At 37.0% G+C, this 9,659-nt stretch overlaps 2 protein-coding genes across 4 annotated transcripts in view; one reads left to right on the plus strand and one right to left on the minus strand.

Annotated features, from left to right (window-relative positions):
• The window catches only part of LOC100331556 (signal induced proliferation associated 1 like 2), an 823,625-nt gene that overhangs the window by 419,983 nt on the left and 393,983 nt on the right, over window positions 1-9,659 (plus strand). The window lies entirely within an intron of this gene.
• disc1 (DISC1 scaffold protein) overlaps window positions 1-9,659 on the minus strand; it is a 90,294-nt gene that overhangs the window by 40,307 nt on the left and 40,328 nt on the right. For all 3 annotated transcript variants that reach the window (XM_073919488.1, NM_001142263.1, XM_068212829.2), the window contains 1 exon segment: window positions 8,045-8,233. In XM_073919488.1, coding sequence (XP_073775589.1) covers window positions 8,045-8,233 — 189 coding nt within the window.

Consider the following 9,659-nt stretch of genomic DNA (forward strand, 5'->3'; position numbering starts at 1 on the left):
ATGTTGCCTTGGAAGCTGTTGTAGCTATTCTCCCACAAAGGTAATATTCACTCCTATATACAACATTAAACATCGTCTCACTGTGCTGTCACTACATGTTGTTAGGTTGTGTCCACTGAATAGGGCTCGTCTCGTCTGTCTGTGTTAATCAAGCATGTGCACATTGAGTCTGACAGTATCATTTTCAAACTAATCCAATTTCCACTCCAAATCCCAAACCCCCCAGTATCCAGCATCAGAGAGAAACCTGTGCGTTTGAGCCCTGATTCGGTCTGAACTGAGGTCAGACGTATACTCCGATTCAATCACTGAGTACACATCTTCACACGGCAGACAGGAGTGAATCTGCACAGATGGTCATAGTGGCACATAGTAGAGAAGTGCTGCATGTTTCTACTTTTTCTTGGACAGCAAATCAAGCAGCAATCTGTTAACCGTTGGAGAACGCTGTGAGAATGTAAAAATAACAATCACAGTGTCACCAGCCGAGCTTTGGGTTTAAATACAACACGTGTCAAGTCTTTACAATTCAAGTTTACTTGTAAAGCGCTTTACACAATAACGATCAATCAATTAAAATGGGGGTAAAATTCAATGAGACGTTTTTTGTGCAATTTGACATGCTTATTTTACCCAGCATTGTGTTTGGTGTCCTGATTGGCGTAAGATCATCATTGTCAATCAATTTCCTACGTGCCGTGTCTCCTGTACAGTACAGAATGCGTTTAGCCTGCCAGATTTACCACTCTTTGATTGCTAGCAGTGTTACTCTGGAGTGCTGCATGTGGGGGTTGGAACGATAAGGAAATTTCCCCACCGGTTAATCGACATGTGACAACACCGGTAATGTCGGCATCACCGTGTATTAATAACCGGTAATACCAGTGTCTTCCTCTTTTTTCTGCTTTTAAATAGCTTATAATTGCATGCGTATTTTACTTTCACTTTCAGTTTTGCAGGAATTGCCAACACGTGCTGCATAAGGGCGCCATACACACTACACAGTACACACTGGCAAGATGACAAGTGCTGAACTCTGCTGAACAGCTGAACTTCGGAAAAAGTGATCACTGCAGTTGCCACGATGGTTGCTTTGTTTCTCTGCAGTTAGCTTAGACTATAATTGGCTTAGGATTGCTAAATCACTCGTTTTAATACAAAATAAGATTACTTATTATTAAACATTGTGAGATGATGGTCGCGTGATTTTTAAAATAAGAGTATGCGTTGCAAATTTATGGCTATTGATCTTATCTACCCGCGACCCACCCATAGTTAAACATCGAGTAGGTTTGTTGAAGGTGCGTGTATTAGTTGCTTCTCCTCCATATGCTGCCACCTTTGTCAGGCAAAGTTTGCAGATTGCCTCATTAACGCTTTCAGGTTCTCTTTTTGCATTTGGTTTGAGCCCAAAATACTGCCAAACAGGCGCTTTTGCATTGCGTTTTGACACTAAATCGTCCGCCATTCTCTTTCTGTAAATTCGACTCCTCTCCTTCTCCTCACGTAATAAATAAAATATGACGCATTGTAGCTATGTTCAGATTTTAATTATAGTGCATGCTCTGGTCTTCAGTAAATTCTTTAGACCTTTCTCTCTTATATGTTGTAGTGCTGTATTTATATCATAGTAATCTGCTAGTGTTTGCTTTGCTTTGGGTTTTTCGAGGTTGAATTTTGTGAAATCCTGATTACAACAGAGAAATACTTGGAAATCTATGTAGACTGATGGCATTTCATGCTGTTTAGCCATATAATCTTAAAATGAGAGCAAAATCAGCTGTTTTGTCTTCACTCTAGACATTACGCTAGAGAATCACTTAAACACTAGCTCTACAGTGACGTTGGTGAATGAGCAACGGTTTCTCATGTTCTGACGTCAGCTACAGATGTGAATGAATGGCGGAATAAAGTAGTTCCTCTAACAAAATAGTTTTTAGACTTTCAATGTTTGATTTTCTTTTGTATATACACGAATATGCAGTCAAACTGTTGTTTAAACGCAATATCAAATACTTTTATTAAACAAATACAAATACATTTGTATTTGTTTAATAAACAAATACTTAAAATAAACAAATGTGGGGACCGCGTTACAGTGGATAAGTGACGTCCCCGATGTTTCATCTTAAAACCAGTAACAAAGTCAACACCATCTATCGTGGCAAGCTTACTGTATGTTTGCAAGTTTTCTCCCCAACAAACCCCATAATGCCAACGAAATGTTCTGCACCCTTAAAGGCACCTTCGGTGGCACCTAAAATGCATGCAGCTTCATAATGTTGAACATGGGTACGAAAAGAAAAAAAAAATACTAGATGCAGTTCACTAAATGACCACAGGTGTCGCCAACAACAAGGCTTTCTGACTCTGTCTCTGCATTTTTCTTCCAGAAGCTGATCTTCTTGCCTGATTATAACGGTGTGCTCAGATGTGACAAAACGTGAAATCGCTGCATCAATTAGCACGTTCCTGACAACTTGTGAATAAAACTATCATAAAGTGCGGCTGTGAATGCAAACAGAGACATTCGCTAATGCATCTGAAGGACGCTCATCAGCTAATGAACCCAAAAGGCACACATTTACACAGAGAAAGCTGATAATTATTCGACGTGTAAAAGAACACAAAGCCTCTTTTACGGCATTAATAAGCCTCACTAGCAGACGCTACACCTGTTTCAATGCAGATGCGTGGGCCTGAAACGCTGGTGCAATAAGGCATAAGAGGTATAGCCTGTCGTTTTAATTGAGTCAGAGGAGACGGCTGTGATTAATGGAGCTCTTTCTGCATTTCTGAGGTTCAGCAAAAATATAACAGAAATGCACAAAGTCAGCATTAACATGCTGTTTCTGTGGCCGCAGGTGAGCCTAAACTTGACCTCTTGTGCACAAACAGGTGTGGTTTGACATAATGAGCTTTGATTTCTATGTTAGGGGTCGCCTGTACTGAGTCAAAAAGATGAATGAATGAGATTTTGGGGTAAATTCGATGTAAATGATCCTGCATGTGTTTTCCTGCAACTACTAAAGATTGAAACTAAATATTAATTTAAAAAGCATTACACAATTTCAAAACATGTTATATTTATAATATTGTAAAAATGTAATTGACATTTGAAACCAAAATTATACTATAAACATCTATATTCTCAAATCTGATTGGCTGATAGCCATGCGATATTCCCCGCACTCGTACAGCCTCTTCACTCTTGTGTATTACTCCGCCCACACAGAGAGACAGCAGATCAATAAACTCACTATAGTTTGACAAATATTGCAGCTGTTGGACAACATCATGTACTTTTGAGGCTTTTTTCAGGTGGGAATGTAGTGGCTTAGATTACAACTCACAGTTTATTTATAAGGATAGTGGCTATTTTTAAATATTTATAATGTCAGATATTTAGCACGTTGGTGACCATCAGGCTGTCATTCTGAGTAAAGCATAAACGGTTGCCGTTCCGCCACAAGATGGCGACAGAGATTATATAATAAAAAACTCGGCATAAATTTCAAAGTACAGCTGATCAAATTATTTTAAATCAGGTAAGTGACATTTTAAGTCGATCTTTCTCTTTTGTATGCTGTAGTGCTGTATTTATACCACAGTAATCGGCTAATGTTTGCTTTGGCTTTTTCAGGATTAATTATTGTGAAATCCCGATTGCAACAGAGAAATACTAGGAAATTTCAGTAGACTGATGACATTTCATACAGTTCAGCCTTATATTCTTAAAATGTGAGCAAAATCACCTGTTTACTTTAGACATTATGCTAGAGAATCATTCAAACACTAGAATGAACAATTATTATTATTATTATTATTTTTTTTTTTTTAATTAAATTTTTTTGGGATTTTTGTTTGAAATTAAAACGTAACATGCCTCGTGATGCTAATGTGAATGATTTTAAGTATATTTCCCAGCAAGTCTAAAGTACTAAATTAATAAAACTAAAATTTAAAATATATAAGTAAAAGTATATTAAAAATATATTATATTTGATATTAAAAAAAAAAAAATATATATATATATATATATATATATATATATATATATATATATATATATATATATAATACATCTTGCTAAACTGACATTTAAATTTGTATATTTTGTGTTTTGGTTTTAAATATAGTTGTGTAATTTTCTGCTTCACGTTTTTTGTTTGCTTGTTGTTTTAATTCTAAAACAAATAATACATGCAATTAAGAAAAGACAAACGCACAAAACATTATGAAAATAGGTGAATTGAAATATAACCCTAAATTTAAATATTGTAAATCATGACAATCATAAAAAGTATACAGTCCTGAAACTTAATAAATATTTCAACTAAAATGAAATTAACTTTGTAAAAAGAGAAGAAAAAATTACTTATTAAATACATATAAATATGTATGTATATATTGTAAATAATAAATTATATGTATAATCAAAAAATCAATTGCTAGCTTTTAACAATTTTCTAAACCATCTACACATTTTAGACTCAGTAGTTGATCTTATCTTCTTCCACTGCATTTCTTAACTGCTTTTAAAAGATGAGATCATAACAACAACTCCTTGTTTTCTTTTTTCTCTTTCATCGTACAAGCCAGAGCAAAGACTCATGTTTAAAAAAAAAACAGCCTTTAATAAGTGTAAATATATTCCTGATTTCACAGGCACCAAACCGTAACCCTGTCGTGAAGAGTTACGCACACAAACCTGTCTTCGGCCAAAACAGCGGTTCAGTGTCAGTTTTGTGGCAAATAAGTGTGTCAGTGTGTTATTAGCGTGGTGTGAAGACGAGCTAATAAGAGGCCGTTCATGTCAGAGATCTTTTGTGTTGTGGATCATATTCAGCGCTTTGCATATTTCGCATCAGCGCTCAGGCTATCATTAGCTCACTGCTTCTCCTATAGCGGGACAAAGACACGGAGCAGCCAAGCTCTTTGTTCAGCAGCGCCAGTGTGTGTGTGTGTGTGTGTGTGTGTGTGTGTGTGTGTGTGTGTGTGTGTGTGTGTGGTTGTGTTGTGATTGTGAGTGGGGGGGTGGAACGCGTGTGTGTTTATGTGTGTACATGCAAGTGATTGTAGGGGAGGTGGAATGCATGTGTGTTTATGTGTGTAAAAGTGTACGTGTGTAAAAGTGTACGAGTGTGTATGTAGGTTTGTGGGTGTGCTTGTGTGCACATGCGTGGTTGTGATAGTGTGTGTGTTTGTGTGCACATGCATGTGCAAATGTGTGGACATGGGAGTATGCATGTGTGTGGCATGCATGCATGCTTGTGTGTGTGTGTGTGTGTGTGTGTGTGTGTGTGTGTGTGTGTGTAAGTGATTATCGTGTATGCATGTGGGTGTTAATGTGTGCGCATGTGTGATTGTGATAGTGTGTGTGAGTATGTGTGTGTGCATGTGGGTGTTTGTGCTTGAGTGTATGTGCATGTGTGAGTGTGCATATGTGTGAATTCTTGTGTGTGTGTGTGTGTGTGTATGCATAGAGTGCATTTGTGTGTGAGTGTATGTGTGTGTGTGTGTGTACATGTATGCATGTGCATGTGTGTGCGTGTATGTGTGTGTGTAATAAAGCGTATGAGTGTAATCTGTCTGTTGGCGAGGGTCCTGTTGGCTGTCAGCCTGTTGTTGGACGTGTAGAGAAGTGAATAAATGACGGAGCGCCTCCTGCAATCTCCATCCACACACACGCACACACACATACACTCCCTCACAGGAGGACAGAAGGGTTTAATGTGCATCTGCTCTGATGATAGCAGAACAAGAGCAGTGTGTGGTACCAGTGCATTTACACCAGACCAGCGGACATCTTTACCTTCTCCAGCCATTAAACACATAAAGCATGTCTGAAAGCCGGAGATCAGGGCGCACCTCAGAGGGGGGAAAATAAAAATAAATAATAATAATATATATGTGTACACTTTAATTTATATTTTCAATGTAAAAGTTAAAATTTAAATATTTAAATTTGATTTATAATGATGCTGAATTGTATTTTGCATGCAAAATGTACATTGAGTAATTATGCATATTTTACAGTTATGATTTTAATATAAATGTTTTTTAAATTAATTTTCCATTAATGTAATGCAATGCGGAAATTGTATTTTGCATGAAATAAATGAACATTATTAATATTTATGTACATTTATTGTAATGATTATTTATGAATAAATTCATTTATTCATTTTTTTTGTCGGCTTAGTCCTTTTATTAATCTGGGGTCGCCACAGCGGAATGAACCGCCAACTTATCCAGCACGTTTTTACGCAGCGGTTGCCCTTCCAACCATAACACATCTCTGGGAAACATCCACACACGCACTCATTCAAACTCATACACTACAGACAATTTCGCCTACCCAATTCACCTGTACCGCATGTGTTTGGACTGTGGGGGAAACCGGTGCACCCAGAGGAAACCCATGCAGACACAGGGAGAACTTGCAAACTCCACACAGAAACGCCAACTGACCCAATCGAGGCTCGAACCAGCGACCTTCTTGCTGTGAGGCGGCAGGACTACCTACTGCGCCACTGCATTCAATAAATTATTATTGACTATTTTAACAAATGATTTTTTTAAAAAAAAGATAAATTTAACATATGTAAGATTTTTAATTAATTCCTGCTACTACAATGCAGAACTTGTATTTTGCATTAAAAATAAAGCCTGGTTTTATGTAAATTTAAAAGAAAAATCTAATAACTTAATTATTAACCTAATTTTTTGATATTTTGCTGGTTTATATGAAAGAAAATTGGAATATGATTATGCTACTTTATGCAAAAAATAATTTAATTTAATTTGTAAAATTAATACATTCAAAAAAAAAAAAATATATATATATATATATATATATATATATATATATATATAAATTATTTAAATAATTTGTCAAATTGATCACATTAACTAAATCTTACTCTTTAAAATTTAAATTCATAATTATTTCATTCAAATACAGAAGTTACAAAAAAGTATCGCACCTTATAATTTTGTCCCTTTAATTCTGCTGTGACAGTCGTGAAATTGTCTGGCTTTCTAAGAGATCCACCCGTCTATGTTTAATCCAGCATATTCAAAAATAATTGAGCTGCTTTCATATTACACTCATGCAACAATTCATCAAGAGAAAACACGCGATTTAGAAAGCCTGACGTCAACTGTGAGGTACGATTGGTGATAGAAGGGATACAGCTGCAGCCAGAAGTTAACTAAAATATTTACATTATTTATTAAACTACCCATTAATTGCATGTTATTAACATCAACTCTTATCTCAACTCTAACAGTAATGAAAAAACAGTAATTATATCCATTATTGTACTTAATATTTATTAAAATACACATTCAATTGTGTTTTATTTACATCTACCCCTACAAACCAAAAACACAACCACCACAGTAATGTAATAACAGTAGTTATATCCATTATTATTCATATTAATTATTAAATTACCCATTAATTGCATTCTATTAACATCAACTCTTACCTTCACAGTAAAGTAAAAACTGTCATTTTAACCAGTATTATTCATATTTATTAAAATACACATTAAAATACATCTTATTAACGCTTACATCAAAAATCCAACCCTCAAAATAATGTAAAAACAGCACTTATTGTTGTACAGTGTCACAAAAATGATGCAATACTAATGTGCATATCCACAGCTGTATCCCTTTTAAACGTTACAGTAAAGCAGGGGTGTCCAAACCCAGTCCTAGAGGACCGCTATCCAGGAGAGTTTAACTTCAACCCTAATCAAACACACCTGAACCAGCCAATCAAGCTCCTACTAGATATTAAAAGCTTCCTGGCAGGTGTGTTGAAGCAAGTTGGAGCTAAACTCTGCAGGACACCGGCCCTCCAGGAGCGAGTTTGGACAACCCTGCTGTAAGGAATTGAGAAATCCTATCTCTCTTTCTATTTATAAACCAACACTGAGGCCCAGAAGAAGAGCAACCCTCCTTATCTGCAGCTCAACGGCTCCCCCGTGTGTCAGGATTGAAAAGAGTGTGAATGTTGAGTGTTTCTCACCATACTGAGCTTCTCCGTTCTGCAGCTCCAGCTTGATGTGCTTGTGTTTCTCCTTCATGCGGCTCAGGTCGAGTCCACTTCCTGTGCTCAGAGTCTGCAGCTTTCTATGCAGGAGCTCCAGACGATCCCTCTCTCTGTACACACTCCTGATCTCCGCCTTAAGCTCTTTAGCACTGCTGAAATCATTTCCTGAAGCACAAGCAAGTTGTGTGTCAGCAGTGTGTGAATATAACCAGCTTCTAATGATAAACATTAATGAACTATATTTTTTTATAATCACACTTGATTAAAACAGTCTGCAGAAACACTTTGATTGACATTCTCCCTTTGTACATCTGTAGCTCCGCCCTCTTTTGAAAAGAGCACAAACTCATTTGAATTTAAAGTGACAGTCACCAAAACGGCACAAAGAGGATCAAAGCCTAAAAGAGTCAGTTTCAGAGTTCATTCATTCATTCAATTATTTTCTTGTCGGCTTAGTCCCTTTATTAGTCCGGGGTCGGCACAGCGGAATGAACTGCCAACTTATCCAGGAAGTTTTTACGCAGCGGATGCCCTTCCAGCCGCAACCCATCTCTGGTAAACATACACACACACACTTATACACTACCGACAATTTAGCTTACCCAATTCACCTGTACCGCATGTCTTTGGACTGTGGGGGAAACCGGAGAAAACCCACGCGAAGGCAGGGAGAACATGCAAACTCCACACAGAAACACCAACTGAGCCGAGGTTCGAACCAGTGAACCAGCGACCTTCTTGCTGTGAGGCGACAGCACTACCTACTGCACTACCTACTACTACCTACTGCAATATGAATATTTATTTACATTTTTAAATTAAGATTTTAATATAAATATAACATTTTACATTTATGCTATACAATGCTGAAAGTGTATTTTGCATGAAGTGAAAATTTATGTACACAAATATTGGATAAATATGCTTTTATTTAGAAGTCACCTGTACTGGATTTAAGACACACATTTTGTTAGTTCTTGCCATGGGAATTGGACTTATGTTTTTTGTGTCCCATACTTTACTGTTTGAATAAATAAAAAAACACTAATGAAATGTAAGTGTATATATATATATATATATATATATATACTCATCTGCCACTACTAGTACCAAGTCAAACCCCTTTTGCCTTCAGAACTGCCTTGATCCTTCATGACATGGATTCAACAAGCTACTGAAAATATTCCTCAGAGATTTTGCTCCATATTGACATGATCGCATCACACAGTTGCTGCAGATTTGTCTGCTGCACATCTATGAAGTGAATCTTCTGTTCCACCACATCCCAAAGGCGCTCTATTGGATTGAGCTCTGGTGACTGTGGAGGCCATTTGAGTACAGTGAACTCATTGTCATGTTCAAGAAACCAGTCTGAGATGATTCACGCATTGTGACATGGAGCGTTATCCTGCTATAGGCTGTGGCATTGACACAATTCTCAATTGGTACTTATGAGCCCAGAGCATGCCAAGAAAATCTCCCCCACACCATTACACCACCACCGCCAGCCCGAACCATTGATACAAGGCAGGATGGATCCATACTTTTTATGGTGTTGAGGCCAAATTCTGACCCGACCATCTGAATGTGG

Source organism: Danio rerio, chromosome 13 (genome assembly GCF_049306965.1).
Source record: "Danio rerio strain Tuebingen ecotype United States chromosome 13, GRCz12tu, whole genome shotgun sequence".
In the NCBI taxonomy this organism is placed as follows: Eukaryota; Metazoa; Chordata; class Actinopteri; order Cypriniformes; family Danionidae; genus Danio; species Danio rerio.